Below are 23,975 nucleotides of genomic sequence, written 5' to 3'. Positions count from 1 at the left end.
AGCGACAGCCTGCATTCACCAGGTAAGCCAGGACATAGCCAGAGTCCCACATCTGAGTGGCCACAGCATTCATCTCAGCCTATCGAACAGCAGTCCTCACAGATGCAGGGTCCTAACCTGAAATATTGATAATTCATTACCATCCCACTGAGTTCCTTCAGCAGACAGTTTGTTGCACCAGCCCCCACAGGTACCCATTGCACACAGCCCCAATGATTCCACTCCACACCGAGCCATGCAGTAACTTGATCATTCTAACCGTTCCATTACTGCCAGAGCACTGGTGGTGGGCTGAGTCCTCAACCAGGGCCCAGAGCGGAAGCAAGTAGCCACAGAATGGGCAGAAGTTCACTCCACATTCCCTGTGTATTAGCAGTGTCACTACTCTACCTCCCTTTAAAGAATGCTTCAATGGCCCCTGTTAGAAATCACTAAGTATTCTCAGAACTCAGCCCCGAGTGCTGGGAGAGATGCCAATGTCGAGGTTGGAAAAAGACAAACATCAATGGGCAGAAAGAATAGGAAATTACTACATTAACTAACTTTCACAAACACACAAAGATGAGAAGAGACATTCCCACCAAACTTTTATTACATCACCGGAGTCTCAGTGCACATTGTCCTTGAGATGGCTGGGCTGGGTCCATAGTTGGACCATAGTTGTTAAAAAGTTTCAGAGGAAGGAAGGATTTCTCCTCGTTGAGGTTCACCTCTAGCAGATGTGTCACCCAGGACTCTGCGACCTATGAGCTGTTCTCAGGGACACAGATTGAGATAAACATCAGCTGCTCCTACTCCATGATGCCACACTTTGCTCCGCACAAAACTTGTTGGTCCTCCAGTGTCTAAATGCCATACACTGGTAGATTTCACAGTTCCAGACACCAGTGCCAAAGGACAAGCTAAAGAATTCAGAGGAAGGGCTCTCCCACCATGGGACACCAAGGGGATGGACACAGAGGAAACTATTTGCACAAGGAATGGATGCAAAGGAATAAAACTGATGTGAAGCTTTTGTAAGCCTTGTGACTGAACATAGTAATTTTACTGGTCTTTCATTGACACAAGAAAGTCTGCAGATGCTGAAAATCCAGAGCCACACACACAAAATGCTGGAGGAACTCAGCAGGTCAGGCAGCATCCACGGAAATGAATAAACACTATGTTTCAAGCCGAGATCCTTCTTCAGGACTGGATGCCACAATAAAAAGGTGGGTGGAAGGGAAAGAGGATAGCTAGAAGGTGATAGGTAAAGCCAGGTGGGTGGGAAAGATAAAGGGCTGGAAAAGGAGGAATCTGCAAGAGAGGAAAGTGGACCATAGGAGAAAGGGAGGGGGATGGGGCAGGGGAGAGAACTGGGGGAAGTGATAGTCAGGTGAGAAGAGGTAAAAGGCCAGAGAGGGGAATAGTGGAAGAGGGGAGGGAGAGGGAATTTTTTATTAACCAGAAGGAGAATATTCATTGGAGGCTACCCAGACGAAATACAAGGTGTTGCTCCTTCACCCTGAGGGTGGCCTCCTCCTGTGCCAAGATGAGGCCTGGACTGATATGTCAGAATGGGAATTAAAATGTTTGCCGATCGGGCAGTCCCACTTTTTCACAGATAGAGCAGAGGTGCTCGATGAAGCGTTCCTTAATTCACCGACGTAGAGGAAGCCGCATCGGCTGCAATAGACAAGCCTAGCAGATTCACAGCTGAAGTAGGAGGTGTATAGGCAGGTGTAGATGATCATTATTATACTTGTCATTATTGTCACATGTACCAAGATAAATTAAAAAGGTTGCCATGCATATGGTTTATACAGATGAAATCATTACACAGCACATTTAAGAGCAACAAGATAAAACTGTAACAAGTCAGAATAAAGTGTAAAAGTACAGCACAGATAAAACAGTGCAAGATCATATGTGGTCAGGAGTTCATCTTATGGTAGAGCAGCTTCATGCAAGAGTCTGATGGTCTGGAATTCACCTGGAACACCCATTAGTGTGGAATGTAAGCCCGGGATTCAGAGCACAAATGGGATGTTCACCCTAACCAGAGAATCAGGAATGCAGCCGTGGTTAGCGTCCAGCCTGCAGCGAGAGCTGGTTTAGGGTCTGGAACACCAAGCGTCAGGAATTTGGAGACACAAAAGATGAAGAGTCTTAAGAGTCCACTTGTCCACTAACTTTCCCAGCGACCCCGGTTGCTACCCAAATCACTAAGCTCCTCCAGTAGTTTATGTTTTGGTCAAAAAGGTGTGCAGATTCGCGGCTGGAGCCGGAGTCCGGAGCCCTCGAGTACTGTACTTCCCCACTCTGTTTAAACCAGGGGGGTTGACTGGAAGATGAATTACACCACGATGCAAAACAGAAAAGAGTGAAATAAAAGCAGATTAGGTGTTAAACAACAACCAACAGTCCGGAATATCTGCCAGTGAGGTACAACCAAGGATCGCAGACCCAATTTGTCGACCGTTTATCGCTCCACAAATAGCGTCTGACCTACTGAGTGTTTCCAACATATACTAGCTTTGGTCCGAGTGCCGGATATCAAAGTTTTAATTGCATGCACCGCACAACGTCTGTTAACTATTTTCCAATTTTATAAACAAGTTGGTAATATCCCACTTACCTCGCCATTACTCCACTCAAATCTCCCTTCTCCATGCCTCAAATTCCCCTTCAGCTCACCCTGATACCTCCAGCCGTCCGGCCACTCCTGCACTCCCACCTCCGGTGGGGGACGCACTTCCAGGCTGCTCGGGACCGCCGACACCAGCGGCAAATCGATGCTGGAGGACTGGGAGCTAAGGGCATGGGTGTCCACGATCCCCCGGGAGGGAGGAAGGTCCGATGTAGCCATATGCGGTGGCCGGGCGGGATTCCAGGCCGGGCCGCTCTGATTGGCTGCTCGACCTGTATCAAACAAATACAGTGTTGTCCTGGCAACGGGCGCGGTACCGGTCGGCGGCCGGCGTGTCCTGGGAATCCCAGAATCCATGGCTTTCCTCCTGCTGTATTGGAGGTGATACAATCCAGTGTGTACTACAATTCCAGACACCCAGCAATCCCAAACATCTGTCAACTCAGGGGATTCTGCGGCTCTGCAAATTCGCATATTCAAGACCGGGCATCCTACAATTCTAAGGATCCCGTAGTCCACGAAATCTGGCTATTTTGTGAATCCCACAAATAGATCTGACAATAGTATAATTCCCGGTATCTCAGTGAGCCAACTATAAAAAAAAACTATAAGAAGGATCCAGTTTCCCACTAACCCCACCCCACTTCCGATCCTGAGATGTGAAGTATCTGGTTACTTGTGGCAATGGGACTATCCTCCGGATTTCAGGATCACAGAAAAACAGCTATCTTGGAAATCCTAGAACTCCGAAGAGCCCACGTCCTAGGCAATCCCTCCATAGAAGCTATCCTGTGGTTTCAGGAAACTCATGACTTTGGGAATTCTGGGATACACCTGTGCAAGTATTTTAATCCTGGAAAATGTATTGACCCCAGAATCCCCTGATTAAAGGATCCTGTGATCATGGGAATTTTGTCCTTATTCTGTTGTCCTGGAAAATGGCACTCCCACAGATCCCACTAGTTGGGAGATTTGGTCTTTTCTGGGACTTATACAATGCCAGAAATCAATCTAAATTGATTCCAATATTTCCAGGATCCCACAATACAGAGATAATGTCATAGTCTTGGAATCCAGCTACTTAGTGGAATCTAACAAGGTTACGGATGTAGCTGGCATAAAAATGCAGCTGTCAGGCCTGTACAGACAGGCACGTCCCAGTCTCCATCGAACTAACAGGGGTCACCCGCCACTCCTTTCCAACTCATCACCTGCAGCCTATTTAAACACAAATCTCATCCACACACCATGTTCACTCATTGAACCAGCCAGCTACTCCCTGTTACCCTGTTACCCCCTGTTTTGTGGCCTCCTATGGCTTGTTACTTTTCAGTTTATTATTAGAACTACTGTTCATGCCTCATTCACAGATGGGCTGAATGCCTTTTATACACACTTTGAGAGGGAGAATAAAACTATATCTGTGTGCATCCCTGTTGCACCTAGTGACCCTGTGATGACCGTCTCGGAAGTCGGCATCAAGAGGGAGAAACCTAGCAAGGCAACAGGCCTTGGTGGGGTACCTGGTAAGGCTCTGAGAACCTGTGTCAGCCAACTGGTGGGTGTGTTCAAAAATATTCTCAATCTCCCATTGCTACTTTCAGAAGTATCCCCCTGCTTCAAAACGTCATGATTATACCAGAAGAGTAGTGTGAGCTGCCTTAACGACTATCACCCAGTAGCACTCTCATCTACAGTGATGAAGTGCTTTGAGAGGTTGGTCATGCCTAGAATCAACTCCTGTCTCAGGGAGGACCTGGACCCACTGTGATCACAGTAGGTCTACAGCAGATATGATCTCAATGGCTCTCCACACAGCCTTGGATCACCTGGACAATCCTAATACCTACGTCAGGCTGCTGTTTATTGACTACAGCTCAGTGTTTAACACATTCATTCCCACAGTCCTGATAAAAAAAGCTCCAAATCCTGGGCCTTTATACCCCCCTCTGCAATTGGATCCTTGATTTCCTAACCAGAAGACCACAGTCAATGCAAATTAGAAATAACATCTCCACCTCATTGATAACCACCACTGGCTCACTTCAAAGATGTGTGCTGAGCCTATTGCTCTTTACCCATGACTGTGTGGCTAGGCACAGTTCAAATGTCATCTATAGATTTGCTGACAGCACAACTATTGTTAGCAGAATTTCAGATGGTGACGAGAAGGTGTACAGGAGTGAGATATATCAGCTAGTTGAGTAGTGTTGTAGCAATAATCTTGCACTCTATGTCAGTTAAACCAAAGAACTGATTGTGGACTTCAGAAAGGGTAGTACGAGGGAACACACACCAGTCCTCATCGAGGGATCAGAAATGGAAACGGTGATCAATTCCAAGTTCCTGGGTGTCAGTATCTCTGAAGATCTATCCTGGGCCCAACATATCGATGCTACTATCATGGAAGAGGTACAGGAGACTGAAGGCACAGGAACAGTTTATTCTCCTCTGCCATCAGATTTCTCAATGGGCAATGAGTCCATGAACACTACCTCACTACTTTTTTGTACTGTTTATTTAACTATAGATACAGAAACAATTTTATACTTACTGTAATTCAGTTTTATTATGTATTGCAATGTACTGCTGCTGCATAATAACAAATTTCATGACGTATGTTAAACCTGATTCTGATTCTGAAACCTCTCTGCCGCTCTGCTTTTGGGTCAAGCTTCCTCCACATTGTCTGACAGGATGGGTGAACCCACAATTGACCCAGCAGACTTTGCTCGTCTGAAGTGAGTCATCCACAGTAATTAAGAGGAATTCACGGCTGAAATACGCCAGGTTCTTGACCTTCCAGAAAATAGATTCAGTACTTCCCCTGTGTCAATGCTCGTGTTTGGAGCTGGATTGCACCATGGAATTCAGGACACTCACGGTGAAGAGTGGCTGATATGCAGAAGCCCTGCTGGCCCATGGCCATCACAGCCTCTCAGAGCACTTGAAAGGCAAGCTGTCTACCCGGAGGATGCCCACTGACCTCATCACTCTGGCCCTCCGTATTGATAAGTGTCTTATGGAATGTCCCTCCAGAACACCAGTTTAGTTCCAAGGACCATTTCAGGCTGCATTCAGAGAGGATTCATCAACAATGTCTCCAGTTAGGGAGGACTCCCCTAAGAGCATGTAGTGGTGGGGGAACTACTTGTATGCTTACTACAGAGCAGCTGATCACCCATGCACCTAATGCCAGTTGCTTCCGGGAAATGGCACCACCAGGCAGAGATGAGAAGTCTGCTATGCGGTGTGCTTTTACTGACCTCTCAGTCCAGCATCGCAGTCTGACTCACTCTCTGTCCTCCTCCACATGCCGATGGTCTATGCACATAGGAGGATTGTGACACAACAGGCAGCTTTCTGCACTGGACTCTTTGCAGCTGGACTCCCTATCAAGCCTCTCTCTCAATCCTTCTGCATTATAGCTCTCAAAAGACGTCCCTTGGGGTCTGGGATGGTTGGAACATGCACATGGCCTGTGCACGTGAGCACCAGAGACAGTGCGTGTCTATCCAATTCTTCCTAACTCACCCAACACTCCTCTCATCTTGGGTTACCCCTGCTCTTCCCTCAGGACCCTCTCTTCGCCTGGTCATCTGGTTCACTGCTGAGCTGGGGACACACCTGACTGCAACCCCAGCTGACTTCACATCATAAATCTGTGGAAAGGGAGGAAACCCTCAACCTCACCAAACCCTCACAAGACTGCCACGACTTAGCTATCACCTTCAGTAAAAGGGAAGTCAGCACCCTGCTGCTTCATAGACCACATAACCATGGGAAACACCCCTCCTGAGGTCATATGTTCTCTCTCTCTCCCTCTCCCTCTCCCTCTCTCCCTCTTACCCTCTCTCCCTCTCTGCTTCTCTTCCTCTCTTTCTCTCTCCCTCTTTCTCCCTCTTCCCCCCACTCCTGAGACCCAAGCCATTAATGATTACATCACTGAAGTACACAAGTTCCTTCGACCATCCCAGTCCCCCACCAGTGCAGGATTCTTCCTTGTCAGAAAGGAAGATGAGGGTCTCAGAGCCTACATAGACTGCCATGTATTCAACATTCAAACAATCCGTGAAGCCCAGATCTTCACCAAACAGGAGCTAAGGAACTGGATCGAAGATCTAAGGAACAAAAGCCCTGGATGAACCAGGAGGTTTGTAGCCAGCTGAGGGCTAGGTCTGCGGCATTGAATTCTGGTGTCCTATGTCTGTACAAGGAAACCAGGTATGACTGTTAGAGGGTAATTTCAAGTGCCAAGGAACAAGCTGAGCAAGGTTGGAAGTGACATTGAATGCATGTCAACTCTGACAGGGTTTGCAGGTCATTACTTCCTACGAAGCAAAACCCAACATCATGAACAGCAGTAATGCTTCTCTCCCAGTGGAGCTTAATGCCTTTTATGCTCACTTTGAAAGGGAGAATAAAACCACAGCTATGGGGATACCTGTAGTGTCTGGTGACCCTGTGATCTCCGTCTCGGAGGCGACGTCAGGCTGCCTTTCAAGAGGGTGAACCCTCAGAAGTCGACAGGCCCTGATGCAGTGCCTGGTAAGACTCTGAAAACCTGTGCCAACCAACTGGAAGGCATGTTCAAAGATATTTTCAATCTCTCATTACTACAGTCAGAAGTTCCCACCTGCTTCAAAAGGGCAACAATTATACCAGTGCCCAAGAGTAGCGTGAACTGTCTTAACAAATATTGTTCAGTAATACTCACATCCGCAGTGATGAAGTACTTTGAGAGGTTGGTTATGGCTAGAATTCACTCCTTTCTCAGTAAGGACCTGGACTCTCTGCAATTTGCCTATTGCCACAATGCGTCTATGGTGGATGTGATCTCACTGGCTCTCCACGTAGCCTTGGATCACCTGGACAATTTAAGTACATGTGTCAGGATACTGTTTATTGACTACAGATCAGCATTTAACACCATCCTTTCCACAGTCCTGATCAAAAAGCTCCGGGATCTGGGTTTTTGCAACTTTCTCTGCAACTGGATCCTTGACTTCCTAACTGGAAGACCACAGTCTGTGCAGATTGGTAATAACATCTCCTCCTCGCTGACAATCAACACTGACGCACTTCTGAAATGTGTGCTCAGCCCACTGCTTTACTCTGTATATACACAGGACCTTGTGGCTAGGCATACTCAAATGCTATCAATAAATTTGCTGATGATACAATCATTGTTGGCAGAATTTCAGATAGTGACAAGAGGGCATACAGGAACGAGATATACCAGCTAATTAAGTGGTGTTGCAGCAACAACCTTGCACTCTATATCAGGAAGACCAAAGAACTGATAGTGGACTTCAGAAAGGGTAAGATGAGGGAACACACACCAGTCTTCATCAAGGAATTGGAAGTCAAAAGAGCGAGCAATTTCATGTTCCTGGATGTTCCTCGAGAGGATCTAATCTGGATCCAATATATCAATGCAGCTACAAAGAAGGCACAACGGTGGCTATACTTCCTGAAGAGTTAGAGGAGATTTGGTTTGTCACCTAAAACACTCGCAAATTTCTACAGATGTACCGTGGAGAGCATTTTAACTAGCTGCATCACCATCTGGTATGGTGGGGAGAGGGGGCAGGGTTGCTACTGCATGGGATCCAAATAAGTTGCAGAGTGTTGTAAACTTAGTCAGCTCCATCATGGACACTTGCCGCTGTAGTATCCAAGACATTTACAAGGGGAAATGTCTCAAAAAAGGCAGCATCTGTCATTAAGGACCCCAACACTCTCAGGGCATGGCCTCTCCTCATTGCTACGATCAGGAAACAGGTACAGAAGCCTGAAGGCACACATTCCATAATTCAGGAATAGCTTCTTCCCCCCTGCCATTTAATTTCAGAATGGACATTGAATCCATGACATTACCTCACTACTTTTTGATTTAATTTTTGCTCTACTTATTTAATGTAACTATTTAATATATACAGTACATATATATTACAGTAATTCACAGTCTTTTTCTATTATGTATTGCATAGGACTGCTGCCGCAAAGCTAACTAATTTCTTAACATATGCTGGTGATATTAAATCTGATTCTGAATACAACCTGATCTGCATTTGTTAAGGGGATGAATGGAAGACTGTGTTCATCACACCCACTGGCTACTATGGATACTTGGTGATGCCTTTTAGACTTTCCAATAGTCCAGCCGTTTTCCAAGCCTTCATTCATGAGATTGTCCAAGCCATGCTATCCAGCTATTGTTTTTGCCTACATTGATGACATTCTCATCTTTTCCAAAGACCCCCGACACCACATCTTTCATGTCCATTCAGTCCTTCAGTGTCTCCTCAAACCAGCTGTACTGCAAGTTAGAAAAATGCCAGTTCCACACACCAATCATTTCCTTCCTGGTTATGTCCTTTCACCCCAAGCATAACCAGAGAAAGTATGCACCACTGTTGAAAGGCCCCAAACACACTCCCTCAAATAAAGCTTCTTGGGATTCTCGCACTTCAACTGCCAGATCATCATGAACTACAGCCAGATCACTGCTTCTCTCACCTCCCTCACCAAATCGTCCACCTCACAGACGACCTGATCTGCTGCCATGGACCATGCTTTTGTGGAGTTCAAGCAAAGCCTCACCACCATTCCCCTTCAAAACCATCCAAACACCTTCAAACCCTTTGTGGTACAGTGGACGCATTTGATGTGGGCATCGAGGCCATCCCCTCCAAGCAAGGACCAGATAAGCCACACCCTTGTGCTGCCCTCTTGAGCAAGGTCAACTCTACACATTACCATTATGCAGCAGGAGACAGGGAGGTACTTGCTATTAAATGGACTTTGGAGGAATGAAAACATTGGCTGATGGGAAACACCAAGCCTTTTTTGATCTGGACTCATGACCAGAACCTCATATCCATACAAATTCCCAAGGGAGGCTCTTTTCTCTGATCAATTTAGCTTCACCATCTCCAACTGACCCAGCTCTAAGAGCATGAAGGCAGGTGCCCTGTCATGATAGTTTGACCCAGCTGAAATGGAGTTTGACTCTGTTTATCATTCCTTCTTTGCAAATCCTTGCCCCAATCATCTGGGATCTTAAGAACCGGATTTGCCAGGCTCTACAGCATGAGCCTGCTCCAGGTGAAACACTTGACAACCATATGCATGTGTCAGCTGCCATGCACTCTGAGGTATTCCAGTGGGCCCTCTCTGGACATCCAGGCACACAATGGACTCTGAATTTTCTGCAATGCTGATTTCAGATGTATGTCAGTTTGTCACTGCCTGCTCTCAAACTGCCCAGTCCAATTTATCCAAACAGTAGTCCTCTGGGCTTCTGTGGCCCCAACTGGTCTCTCTACTCCCATGGTCCCACATCACCATGGGTTTCATCATGGGTTTACCACCTTCCAAGGGGACCAAGGTGGTCATGACAGTGGTAGACTAGATCTCCAAGGTGGCCCACTTCATGACCTGTTTCTCCAATATATATAGTTCACCTCCACAGTTTCCCTCAGGATATATTCAGACCAGAGCCCATAATTTGCCTCCCCCCACACTTCTGGTGAGCCTTCTGCTCCTTCTTCTACATCTCAGTGAGATTGTCCTCTGGCTATTATCTGCAGACCAATGGTCGGTCAGAAAGAGCCAAACAGCAAGTTGAGAAGTTTCTGTAATGTTTCACTATCTCTAATCTTTCCATATGGATTAAGTATCTGTTCTGGACCAAACTGTCCCATAATCTATACATATCTTGTGCTACAGGTACGTCACCCATTGGTCCAATGGTGGAGATACTGTCTGAAAGGGCCCTGGTTCACCGCTCCTAGAATGCTTGGCAGAGAGCATGGAGGACCATCCTAGATGATCATGCCTACTGCTGCCAGGCCAACCACCAGCAGTGACTAGCTGGGCTAGCATGCGGACCATCTGGTTGTCCACCCGAGTTATTCCCCTGGACACTGACTCCTGCGAGTCTTACCCCAAGTTCATTGGTTCTTTCAAAATTACCCTTTGCATCAATCCTGTTATTTGTCATCTCCAGCTGCTTCTGTCCCTCAAGATCACACCTACCTTGCCTCAAGCCCATTGCCCACAAACCACTCAGTCCACCTGAGCCTGCACCTCCAGAACCTAGGGTGGTGGAAGGTGGTCCAGTGTACACGGTTCACTGTTTGATGGATTCATATGGTCGTAGACAGAGTGTGCAGAACTTGATCAACCGGGAAGGTACAGCCCTAGCAGAGGCCTTGAATGCTATCCAGTTTCTTCTTGGATTCATTGCTTACCAAGGAATTCCACCATCCTGGCCCATCTGGTGCTACTTGTAGGAGCAGGGTGGTGGGGTTGAGGGTCCTGTCAACCTGCACAAGCAGGCACCTCCCTGTCTCCACTCAGCTAACAGGAGTTGCCTGTTTTCAACACATCACCTGCAGTCTATTTAAACTCAGCTCTCATCCACAGTCTTTGTTCACCCATCGAACCAGCCAGCCTCAACATGTTGCTCCTAGTCTTGGTGCCTGTGGTGTTTAGTACCTGTTCTCTCTTGTTTTGTGGTGGCTTGTTACTTGCAGTTTATTATTAGTTAGCTTTCATCGCTGAATTGTCTCCCCCGCTCTGCTTTTGCATCAAGCCTCCTCTACACTTCCTGACAGTAGCCATTAGATGAATCCAAATCTTGGGAATATATCATTCCTGGGAATCTAGGCCTTCAGGACTTCATCTGATCTGGACTCCTGTTGATCCAGATATCCAGTTATTTTCAGAATATTGGCATTCTGGGGCTTTAAATGCCCCAATAATAGATCTATCTCTGAATCAACTGTCAGAGGATACAGCAAAAATGCAATAATATTCCTGCATCTATCCAGGGTTCAGCAATCTGCAGAATTCCCTTAACTCAAAACTCCATTAATCCAACTAATCTAGAATTCCATCGAGCCCATCTTCTATACTTCACAATATCTTGAAAGCACACAGAGAATTCATCGTGCAAAATGGGCACACAACCTGTCATCTGTTACTGGCTAGAAAGTAGCTCCCCAGCCTCATCCTACCTTCAAGCTGTAGAACTGTAGCCTGTAGATCACGGCTCTTCTAGTGCACTCTTATAAAGGACATGGGTACTGCTTATTTTCTTTCTCTGGGTCCTTCATCACTTTACACTTTTCATTTAAGACTTCTGTCCCTGTCATCGGCTCTATCTGAGTTTTTAGCAACTTTCCTCACATCTGAACTTACTCAGTCCAGACAACGTTCTCATAACCCTTTTCTGAGCCCTGTCCAGTGTTTCTGTAATTTTGAACCATGTGACGTAGGAAAGCTGTGGTCTATCTGGTCACAGAGTTACAGAGACATTTAGTTAAAAATCAGGAGGTTCAGCCAGTCATATCCACATTAATCATCAAGCCCCACTTAACACTAATCACATTTTATTTTACTCCTATTCCGATCAGTAACTTCCACCTCCACCCACCCTCTCCTCAGCAGATTCTGCTGCTCACCTGCACATCGGGGTGGGGGTAGCCCCCCCAGCTTTGGGATATGGGAGGAAATCAGAGGAAACCCACGCAGTCACAGGGGGAATTTGCAAACTCCACCCAAAGAGAGGGTTGAATCCAGGTCATTGGATCTGTGAGGCAGTGGCTTTACAAGCTGTGCTGCTAAGCTGTATAAACCCCCCACCCCCCACTTCGATACTGTATACCTTGACCAACAGAAGAACAGTTTCCATTTTCATTCATCAAAAATGAGCAACAGGCATCATATTGAGACACTTTTGTAAGAGGTCTCCCGACAAAATATGACGTGACAGTTTTATATGCTAAAAATCAAAGGTAACAGCAGGACAAATCTACAATGTGTAGTTACAATGTATCTACAAGGCTTCCTTTGAATTACATACAGGTTTCACACACCTTCTGCTTCACACCACACTCCAGATACCCATAATGAATGTTAATCTCCTCTGACTCTAGGTTGCATTCATGCATATGCAGGCATCTAATTGTTCTGCGCTGCATTTTAAATCCAATCTGCAATCCACATTCAAATCTAAAGATTGGTTGCTGGTGAAATTAGTATTTGCTATATACCCTAACCTCCCTGCTCCTATTTTGTGTACTTTGACCACCAAAAGAAAGGACCACATATGTAATTTCAGCTATTTTATTGTCCTTTAGTGATCAGTGAGCATACTGTCCTCTGCTTCTCCACTACACTTGATATCTTTCCATTTCTAAACCTCCTTAGGTGCATCACCTCCTACTGCTCTGGACTAAAATCCATTTTTCTGACTAAATAGCGAGCAGAGGCTGAGTACGAGCTTCACTCCAGGTGAGGTAAGGCCGGGTAAGCTCCTTTAATTAATCTAATTAGCTTAGGAGTAGGTAATGGAGGCAGCAGTTAGGGCAGTTGAGTGCTCTGTTTGCAGTATGTGGGAAGTCAGGGTGAGCACAATTGTCCCTGATGACTACACCTGCAAAAAGGTGCATCCAGCTGCAGCTCCTGACAAACCGAGTTAGGGAACTGGAACTGGAGCTGGATGAACTTTGGATCATTCGGGAGGCAGAGGCAGAAATAGACAGGAGTTTCAGGGAGATAGTCACCCCTAGGAGTCAGGAGACAGGTAGTTGGGTGACTGTCAGGAGAGGGAAGGGGAATAGACAGGAAGAGCAGAGCACCCATGTGGCCATTCCCATCAACAATGAGTATACCGTTTTGGATACTGTTAGTGGGGATGACCTACCAGGGACAAGTTGCAGTGGTTGTGTCTCTGGCACCAAGACTGGACCCTCAGCTCAGAAGGGAAGGAGGGAAAAGAGGAGAGCAGTAGTGATAGGGGATTCGATAGTTAGGGGGACAGATAGGAGGTTCTGTGTAAGAGATTGAGAATCCCGGATGGTCTGTTATCTCCCTGGTGCCAGGGTCCGTGATATCTCGGATCGAGTTCTCAGTATTCTCCAGAGGGAGGGTGAGCAGCTGGAAGTCATGGTCCATGTAGGGACCAAAGACGTGGGTAGGAAGAGTGAGGAGGTCCTGAAAGGTGAGTTTAGGGTGCTAGGTGCCAAGTTAAAGGACAGGACCTCCAGGATAGCAATCTCAGGATTACTACCAGTGCTACATGCAGGTGGATTTAGAAATAGTAAGATAGTGCAGATCAACATGTGGCTGAAGACATGGTGCAGGATGGAGGGCTTCAGATTTATAGATAATTGGGCAGTTTTCCAGGGAAGGTGGGACGGTTTACATCTGAACTGGAGGGGGACAAATATTCTTGCAGGTAGGTTTGCTAGAGAGGCTCCAGTGGATTTAAACTAGATATGAGGGGAGAGGAGAACCAGAGTGTAGGAACAAATGTATGGGAGAAGGAAGAAAAAGAAGAGAGTAAAGTTCTTTGTACCGTAGAGATAAACAGAGAGGAAGAGGTGGAGAATTTCTTAAATACACTTATTTTAATTCTAGGAGCATTGTAAGAAAGCTGGATGAGCTTAGAGCATGGATTGATACCTGGAAATATGATGTTGTAGCTATTAGTGAAATATGATTGCAGGAGGGGTGTGATTGGCAACTAAATATTCCTGGATTTCGTTGCTTCAGGTGTGATAGAATCAGAGGGAAAAGAGGGGGAGGTGTTGCATTGCTTGTCAGAGAAAATATTACAGCAGTGTTCTGGCAGGATAGATTAGAGGGCTCGTCTAGGGAGACTATTTGGGTGGAATTGAGGAATGGGAAAGGTGTAGTAACACTTATAGGGGTGTATTATAGACCACCTAATGGGGAGCGAGAATTGGAGGAGCAAATTTGCAAGGAGATAGCAGATATTTGTAGTAAACACAGGGCTGTGATTGTGGGAGATTTTAATTTTCCACACATAGACTGGAAAGCCCATACTGTAAAAGGGATGGATGGTATGGAGTTTGTAAAATGTATGCAGGATAGATTTTTGCAGCAATACATAGAGGTACCAACTAGAGAAGGAGCAGTGTTGGATCTTCTGTTAGGGAATGAAATTGGTCAGGTGATGGAGGTATGTGTTGGGGAGCACTTCAGCTCCAGTGATCACAATACCATTAGTTTCAATATAATTATGGAGAAGGATAGGACTGGACCCAGGGTTGAGATTTTTGGTTGGAAAAAGACTAACTTTGAGGTGATGCGAAAGGATTTAGAAGGAGTGGATTGGGACAATTATGGGAAGGATGTAATAGAGAAATGGCGGTCATTTAAAGGTGAAATTTTGAGGGTACAGAATCTTTATGTTCCTGTTAGTTTGAAAGGAAAAGTTAAAAGTTCGAGAGAGCCATGGTTTTCAAGGGATATTGGAAACTTGATTAGGAAAAAGAGAGATATCTACAATAAATATAGGCAGCATGGAGTAAATGAGGTGCTCGAGGAATATAAAGAATGTAAGAAGAATCTTAAGAAAGAAATTAGAAGAGCTAAAAGAAGATACGAGGTTGCTTTAGCAAGTAAGGTGAAAATAAATCCGAAGGGTTTCTCCAGTTATATTAATACCAAAAGGATAGTGAGGAATAAAATTGGTCCCTTAGAGAATCAGAGTGGACAGCTACATGTGTGGAGCCGAAAGAGATGGGGGAGATTTTGAACAATTTCTTTTCTTCAGTATTCACTAAGGAGAAGGATATTGAATTATGTAAGGTAAGGGAAACAAGTAGGGAAGTTATGGAAACTATGATGATTAAAGAGGAGGAAGTACTGGTGCTTTTAAGGAATATAAAAGTGGATAAATCTCCGGGTCCTGTCAGGATATTCCCTTGAGGGAAGTTAGTGTAGAAACAGAAATAATTCAAATGTCAGAAACGGGGATGGTGCCTGAGGACTGGCGGATTGCTCACGTGGTTCCATTGTTTAAAAAGGGTTCTAAGAGTAAACCTAGCAATTATAGGCCTGTCAGTTTGACGTCAGTGGTGGGTAAATTAATGGAAAGTGTTCTTAGAGATGGTATATATAATTATCTGGATAGGCAGGGTCTGATTAGGAACAGTCAACATGGATTTGTGCATGGAAGATCATGTTTGACAAATCTTATTGAATTTTTTGAAGAGGTTACGAGGAAAATTGACGAGGGTAAAGTTGACGAGTGGATGTTGTCTATATGGACTTCAGTAAGGCCTTTGACAAGGTTCCACACAGAAGGTTAATTAGTAAGGTTCAATCGTTAGGTATTAATATTGAAGTAGTAAAATGGATTCAACAGTGGCTGGATGGGAGATGCCAGTGAGTAGTGGTGGATAACTGTTTGTCAGGCTGGAGCCAGTGACTAGTGGTGTGTCTCAGGGATCTGTACTGTGTCCATTGTTGTTTGTCATATACATTAATGATCTGGATGATGGGGTGGTAAATTGGATTAGTAAGTATGCAGATGATACTAAGGTAGGTGGCGTTGCGGATAATGAAGTGGGTTTTCAAAGATTGCAGAGAGATTTAGACCAGTTAGAAGAGTGGGCTGAGCGATGGCAGATGGAGTTTAATGCTGATAAGTGTGAGGTACTCCATCTTGGTAGGAATAATCCAAATAGGACATACATGGTAAATGGTAGGGCATTGAAGAATGCAGTAGAACAGAGTGATCTAGGAATAATGGTGCATAGTTCCCTGAAGGTGGAATCTCATGTGGATAGGGCAAAAGAAAGCTTTTGGTATGTTGGCCTTTATAAATCAGAGCATTGAGTATAGGAGTTGGGATGTAATGTTAAAATTGTACAAGGCATTGGTAAGGCCGAATTTGGAGTATTGTGTACAGTTTTGGTCACCGAATTATAGGAAAGATGTCAACAAAATAGAGAGAGTACAGAGAAGATTTACTAGAATATTACCTGGGTTTCAGCACCTAAGTTACAGAGAAAGGTTGAACAAGTTAGGTCTTTATTCTTTGGAGCATAGAAGGTTGAGGGGGGACTTGATAGAGATATTTAAAATTATGAGGGGGTAAATAGAGTTGACGTGGGTAGGCTTTTTCCATTGAGAGTAGGGGAGATTCAAACAAGAGGACATGAGTTGAGACTTAGGGGGCAAAAGTTTAAGGGTAACATGAGGGGAAATTTCTTTACTCAGAGAGTGGTAGATGTGTGGAATAAGCTTCCAGTAGAAATGGTAGAGGCAGGTTCGGTATTGTCATTTAAAGCAAAATTGGATCGGTATATGGACAGGAAAGGAATGGAGGGTTATGGGCTGAGTGCAGGTCAGTGGGACTAGGTGAGAGTAAGCGCTCAGCATGGACTAGAAGGGCCGAGATGGCCTGTTTCTGTGCTGTAATTGTTATATGGTTATATGGTTATAGCCAGACTGCTCATGCTGGAAACAGGCGCGGATGGTGGATGGTGGAAGATGTTTGAGGAACTTAGGGAAGAGGCAGCATCCATGGAGAGAAACAGACAGTGGATGTTTCAGGTCAAGACACTTCAGCAAGATTCCTACCCTTTGTGGTCTATGGCTTTCTTTCTCACTGCCAATCACACATCTGTATTTTGTTTCAATTTTTTAGTCATGTCTCCTCCATTTAGATGTAAGCCATTCATCTAATTAAATTGAATTGGTTTATTATTGTCACCTGTGTATCATTTTAAAACGTAAGTACAAGGGGAAAGAGGTAATAGAATGTATATTATGATGTTACAGTTACAGAGAAAGTACAGAGAAGATAGTTCAAGGCCATGATGAAGTAGAATGTGACAAGACAATTTCAGCTTTAACATCCAAAGGCGCCCATACACAGGTCTTACACCAGGATAGAAGTTGACATGAAACCTGGTGGTATGTATTTTCAGAAAAGATTAAAGTTGATGTTTTGGGGTCTTGGCCCGAAATGTTGACTTTACTCCTTTCCATAGATGCTGCCTGTCCTGCTGAGTTACTCCAGCATTTTGTGCGTGTTTCTCGGATTTCCAGCATCGGCAGATTTTCTTTTGCTTGTAGAAGAGAGAATGTCAGGTGTGGGATGGATCTGGTTATGGTGGCTGCTTTTCTAAAGGAAGAAATAGATGTGCTTTTTGGCCATTGTGTCTTCATACTTGGGCCAGGGCAAGCGATTAGCGATATTTATACTTCGATATTTGAAGTTCTCAACCTCCACCTCAACACCATTGATACATACAGTGATTTGTACTGCAACAAAACCCCATACTCCTTAACTCCATACTTCTGTCTTTATTTGAGATCCGGCCCATAAGGGTGGTGACAATCACAAACCTGCATTATACACTCAGCGGACACTTTATTAGATACCTCATGTACCTAATAAAGTGGCCACTGAATGTAGGTGCAGAGTCTTCTGCTGCTGTTGCCCATCCACTTCAAGTTTTGACATGATGTGTATTTGGAGATTATCATCGCCGCACTATGGGAACTCAGTTCTGGTCACCTCACTACAGCAAGGATGTGGAAACCATAGAACGGGTGCAGAGGAGATTTACAAGGATGTTGCCTGGATTGGGGAGCATGCCTTATGAAAACAGGTTGAGTGAACTCTGCCTTTTCTCCTTGGAGAGACGGAGGATGAGAGGTGACCTGACAGAGGTGTACAACATGATGAGAGGCATTGATCATGTGGATAGACAGAGAAATTTTTCCAGGGCTGAAATGGCTAGCATGAGAGGGCACAGTTTTTAAGGTGCTTAGAAGTAGGTACAGAGGAGATGTCGGGGTAAGTTTTTTATGCAGAGAGTGGTGAGTGCATGGAATGGGCTGCTGGTGATGGTGGTGAAGGCGGATATGATAGGGTCTTTTAAGAGACACCTGGACAGGTACATGGAGCTCAGAAAAATAAAGGGCTATGGGTAACCCTAGGTAATTTCTAAGGTAGGGACATGTTCGGCACAGCTTTGTGGGCCGAAGGGCCTGTATTGTGCTGTAGGTTTTCTATGTTTCTATCTTCTGCACACCACTGTTGTAATGCATGGTTATTTGAGTTACATTCACCTTCCTGTCAGTTTGACAGTTTGAACCAGTCTGGCCATTTTCCTCTGAACTCTCTCATTAACAAGGCATTTTGGCACTCAGAACTGCCACTCACTGTATTTTTTTGTCTTTTGTACCACTCTCTTCTGCAAACTCTAGAGACCGTTGTGTGAAAATCCCAGGAGATCAGCATTTTCTGAGATACTCAAATCATCCCTTTTGGCACCAACAATCATTCCATAGTCAAAGGCACTTAGATTATAATTTTTCTATATTCTGAACAACAACTATATCTCTTGACCATGCCTGCATGCTTTTATGCATTGAGTTGCTGCCACATAATTGGCTAATTAGACATTTGCATTATCAAGCAAATGTACAGGTGTAGCTAATATAGTAACTACTGAGTATATAATACAAAAAATCAATGTGTACCCACCTGTGAAGTGGCTGGTCGAGGAGGGATGCATGTGTGAAAGTGGTTTGGAACTTGTTGAGGGAAAGGGAGTGGGGAAGGAGCGGGAATTGCTGGGAGGGGATTGCCTGGGTCTGGTAATGGCAGACAAGGCGAGAGGAGGGGCTGAGGGAAAGAGAGTGGAGAAGGAGCGGGATAGGGATTTGGGATCAGAGGAAGGCAGCTGGAGAGAAATGGATTATTGTGAAGGGAGAAATAAAGGGAATAAGGAGATAGTGAGGGAGTGGATGAATGAAAACCGAGACAAAGGGAATAAAAGAATAAGAAATGACAGTGGAGAGAATTCTGAAAGTGAGGAAGATGAACAAGTTCAGAGAGGAGGTGTTGTCATAATTCGGTTTAATGAGAAGGCGCAAGGACACATGAAGAAAATTAACCCGTTTGTACTAACAATAACTCTGGCAAATAAGATAGGGGAAATAGTATTTGCAAAAGTCCTTAATGATGGCAATCTATTGGTAAGATGTGCGAATGAGGAACAACTTGAGAAAGCACTCAAGCTAAAAGAGATATGAAAATGCAAAGTGGAATATACAGGGAGGGTGGGAGCATGAAATGGTGGTTGTAAAGGAGTGATCACGGGGTGTACCAATGAGTATAAACATGGAGGAGTTGAAGAGGAATATCAAAGGGGGGAAAGTAATTAATGTTCTAAGACTGAAAACAACAAAGGAGGGAATGAAAAAGGAAAGTGAAACAGTATTGATTGAATTTGAAGAAGAAAGAGTGCCAAGGAAAGTGTTCCTGGGTTTCATGAGTTACCCAGTAAGGGTATATGTGCCAAAGCCATTGAGGTGCTATAATTGTCAAAGGTTTGGACACATAGCTAAAAACTGTAAAAGGCAGAGGAGATGTGCTAGATGTGGGGATGATCATGAATATGGAAAGTGCGGAACTGGAGTGCAACCAAAATGCTGTAATTGTGGAGGAGCTCATAATGTGGTGTATAGTGGGTGTGAGGTTATGAGACGGGAGAATAAAATTCAAGAAATAAGAGTGAAAAGGAAGATCACTTATGCAGAAGCTGTAAGAATGTCAAGAGAACAGAATAATGCTCCTAATGACCAGAGAGCAATAGGGATGCAAGAGATGCAGCGAAGAGTAAATGACAGGATTTATGTGGGAAAAAAAAGCTCTAGTAACATTCATTGCAGGAGTCATCAATAGTACGGCAGAGATAAAGTCAAAAAGTGACAAAATTCAGCTGGTGGTCAAAGCAGCAGTAAACCATTTAGGGTTAGTAGGACTGACATGGGAAGAAGTGAGGGAGAACCTCACTAATCAGTCAAGCCAGGAAGTGTCATGGGTTGGTTAGTACTCATTTTGGTGACTCTTTTGCAATGGAATGCAAAGAGTTTACTGGCCAATGGCCAGGAATTTAAGGACTTTATTAAGGAAATGGTTGTAAAACTGGATGTAGTGTGTATTCAGGAAACTTGGTTGAAACCAGCTTTAGACTTTGTGGTACATGGGTATACATTGATAAGGAAAGATAGAAATCTAGGGGGAGGAGGAGGTTGTGCTATGTTAATCAAGCAAGGTATACCGTATAGAGTACTGGAAAAAGGAGACGATCAGGAATACATAGTGGTGGAAATATGGGAGAGAGGGGAGGGAGTGGTTATAATTAACTACTACAATCCATGTAAAAGGTTGGATTTGGACAGCCTACTAAGGATACGAGGACAAAATAGACATAAAGTAGTGTGGTGTGCAGATTTCAATGCTCACAGCACAATATGAGGGGATCCGATTACAGATTCAAATGGAATGGTAATTGAAGATTTGATGGAAGAAAGGGATTTGGTATGTATGAATGATGGTAGAGGAACAAGCATAAATATAACAACAGGAACTGAGTCGGTATTAGATATTACATTAGTGTCTAATGTCTTGGCTGGCATCAGTAACTGGGGAGTTTGGACTGCTTCAACAGTAGGCAGTGATCACTACCCAGTTTTATGTTCAGTGGGTGAAAGAGTTGAAATAAGACCAGGTGGGGGAGTCCCAAAGTGGGTGTTTGGAAAAGCAGATTGGGGTAAGTTCCAGAAGTTAAGTGAAGAAGCATTGACAAAGATTGACATTTCTGGAGATATAGATGAATTAAACAGTCAGGTGACTTCAGCAATTATTATGGCAGCAGAAGGATCTATACCCAGGAGTAAAAATAGGATGAATAGAAAACTAGTGCTATGGTGGACAGAGGAATGTTGTCAGGCTGTAAAAAACAGAAATAGAGCATTCAGGCTAGTTAAAAGAACCCATAATATGCAGCATTTGATTCAATATAAGAAGGCACAGGCAGTGGTGAGAAGAACTATACGTCACTATAAGGGCAAGTTGGAGGAGTTTTTGCAACAAAATAGGAAGAACAACGCCTGTGGGAGAGGTATGGGGAATGATTAAGAGGATGGGGGGAGATAGAAGCGATTGGGAGTATCCAGTAATGATATCTGAGGAGGAAACAACAGTCTCCAGCAGGGATAAGGCTGAGATCATGGCCAAGTCATTTGTAAAGATACATAGTTCAAAAAATTTGTCTGAAGAAGGGAGAAGGAGAAGGGAAAGAACAATGAGTCAATACCCAGGTGTGTTAAACAGGAGGAAAGAAACAGATGATATAATTGATGATCCATTTACTTTGGCAGAAATGGTGAGAGCAATAAAGAGATCGAGACCAACCTCCCCAGGGAAAGATCTAATATGCTATGTTACACTAAAAAATCTAGGAGAAGGAGCGCTCTTGAAGTTACTGCATTTTTACAACAGAGTGTGGGAGGAGGGAAGATTACCAAGTGCATGGAAAGAAGCAGTAGTAATTCCAATAAGGAAACCTGGTAAGGATCCGTCAAAACCCACTAGCTACAGGCCAATTAGCACTAACATCAAATATATGTAAGTTAATGGAAAGGATGATAACTGAAAGGTTATCATATGATCTTGAGAAGAGAGGAATGCTGCCAAGTTATCAGAGTGGTTTTAGGAAGGGAAGGAATTCCATGGACTCAGTGATAAGGTTAGAGACTGAAATAAGAAAGGCCCAGGCAAATAAAGAATCAGTAGTTGCAGTGTTTTTTGACATTGGAAAAAGCCTATGATATGATGTGGAAGGAAGGATTATTAATTAAACTGCACAAGATGGGGGTTGGGGGGAGAGTTTTTAATTGGATTAAAGATTTTTTGTTTAGTAGAAAAATTCAAGTTTGGATTGGATCAGAATTATCAAAACAGTACCTAGTGGGAAATGGCACACCTCAGGGTAGTGTGATTAGCCCGTTACTTTTCATCATTATGATCAATGATGTCTTCACAAAGGTACCAGTGGATATAGGTAGGTCACTGTTTGTGGATGATGGGGCCTTGTGGAAAAGAGGCAGGAACACGGAGCATATAATCAGGAAGCTACAAGGAGCAATTGATGAAGTGGTAGAGTGGGGTTATGATTGGGGATGTAGATTTTCAGTGGAAAAAACTCAAACTGTATTTTTCACTAGGAAAAGAATTGAAGTAGGGAAGAAGTTAAGGATGTATGGGATTGAATTAGAAAGGGTTGGATCATTTAAATTTCTGGGAGTTATATTTGATTCACGATTAACATGGGCAGACCATATCAGGAAAGTTGAGGAGAAATGTAAAAAAGTAATAAACGTGATGAGATGTTTGACTGGTAGGGAATGGGGAGCAAGTTGTTCAGCATTAAAGAGAATGTATGTGGCTTTAGTAAGATCTGTGTTGGATTATGGAAGTGTAGCATATGGATCAGCAGCTAGGTCTCTTATAAGGAAACTGGATGTGATTCAGGCTCAGGTTTTGAGAGTGTGCAGTGGGACTTTTAAAACATCACCAGTATCAGCCCTGCAGGTAGAAATGGGAATAATGCCTTTGGAATTAAGAAGGATGCAATTGATGGCAAACTACTGGGTTAATTTGCAGGGACACAATGATTCTCACCCTGCTAAAGGAGTGTTGCAGGAGTCCTGGGAAAATGGGAGGTTTCAGAGGGAAAACTTTAGTCGGGTAGGGAATGATATTGCTAGATCATGTGGAGTGTTTGATCTAAGGATAAGTCCTTCAGTAGTTTATCCGGTTGTAGCTCCATGGAAGCTGGGATGGCCTGACATAGACTGGCATTTGTTAGAGGTAAAAAGGAAAGGAAAGTATAATCTGATTTGGTAAGTGCATTTAACTGTCATGTGATGGAAAAGTATAGTGATTATACTCAGGTCTATACAGATGGTGCTAAGGAACCTGAGACAGGAGTGACAGGGTTTGGGGTGGCTATACCAGCAAAAGCAATTGCAATCAGCAGAAGAACATCTGATAAGTTAGCGGTGTATACAGTGGAGATGATGGCAGTGTTGGTTGCGTTGTGTTGGGTGGAGAAAACTAAACTAGTCAAAGCGTTGATATGCTCAGATTCATCTTCAGTACTAGCAAGTTTAAGGTCTTCTCACTCAAACAGCCGGCAAGATGTACTTCATGAAGTCCTTTAGTTAGTCATGAGAGTTGCAAATCAGGGAGGTCAGGTTAAATTTCTATGGGTTCCAGCTTACGTAGGGGTGAAGGGCAATGAAAGGGTGGATGAGTTGGCAAAGAGGGTGTTACGAACCCCGTAACTGCATGTCTTACCAGCAAAGATAGGAGTAGCCATTGAAGTCTGATGATACTATTTTAACAGTATTTATTAGTAAAAATACACAAAAATAATATCATTGCAAATATACAGATAATATACATCATCAATACTAAACCTAAAAGTGTGGGTATAATAATAATCAATAAGAAATAAGCTCTATCGTTGTCTAGGGGATAATGAATTGTCTGATGGAAATATAAAGTTCAGTTCTGTCCTTTAGCTAGACCGTTCCGTGGAGGGCTCACCACCCAGGCAAGGATGGACACACACACAAGCCCCCCCACCGATCTCTAGCGTTTCTCCTGGTGTGTCTGAGGAGTGTTCCCCAGACCCGACTTTTATCCTCA

General features: G+C 44.1%; 1 protein-coding gene across 1 annotated transcript in view; it reads right to left on the bottom strand.

Moving 5' to 3' along the window:
* The window catches only part of ankmy1 (ankyrin repeat and MYND domain containing 1), a 100,360-nt gene extending 97,374 nt beyond the window's left edge, over positions 1 to 2,986 (bottom strand). Inside the window, exon 1 of the mRNA XM_073039000.1 lies at positions 2,618 to 2,986. Within this exon, the coding sequence (XP_072895101.1) occupies positions 2,618 to 2,986 (369 nt within the window). The remainder of the gene's footprint in view (positions 1 to 2,617) is intronic.
* Between the last annotated feature and the right edge of the window lie 20,989 nt (positions 2,987 to 23,975).

The sequence above is a fragment of the Hemitrygon akajei genome, chromosome 3 (genome assembly GCF_048418815.1).
Source record: "Hemitrygon akajei chromosome 3, sHemAka1.3, whole genome shotgun sequence".
In the NCBI taxonomy this organism is placed as follows: Eukaryota; Metazoa; Chordata; class Chondrichthyes; order Myliobatiformes; family Dasyatidae; genus Hemitrygon; species Hemitrygon akajei.
This window is presented reverse-complemented; position numbering and strand designations above follow the sequence as displayed.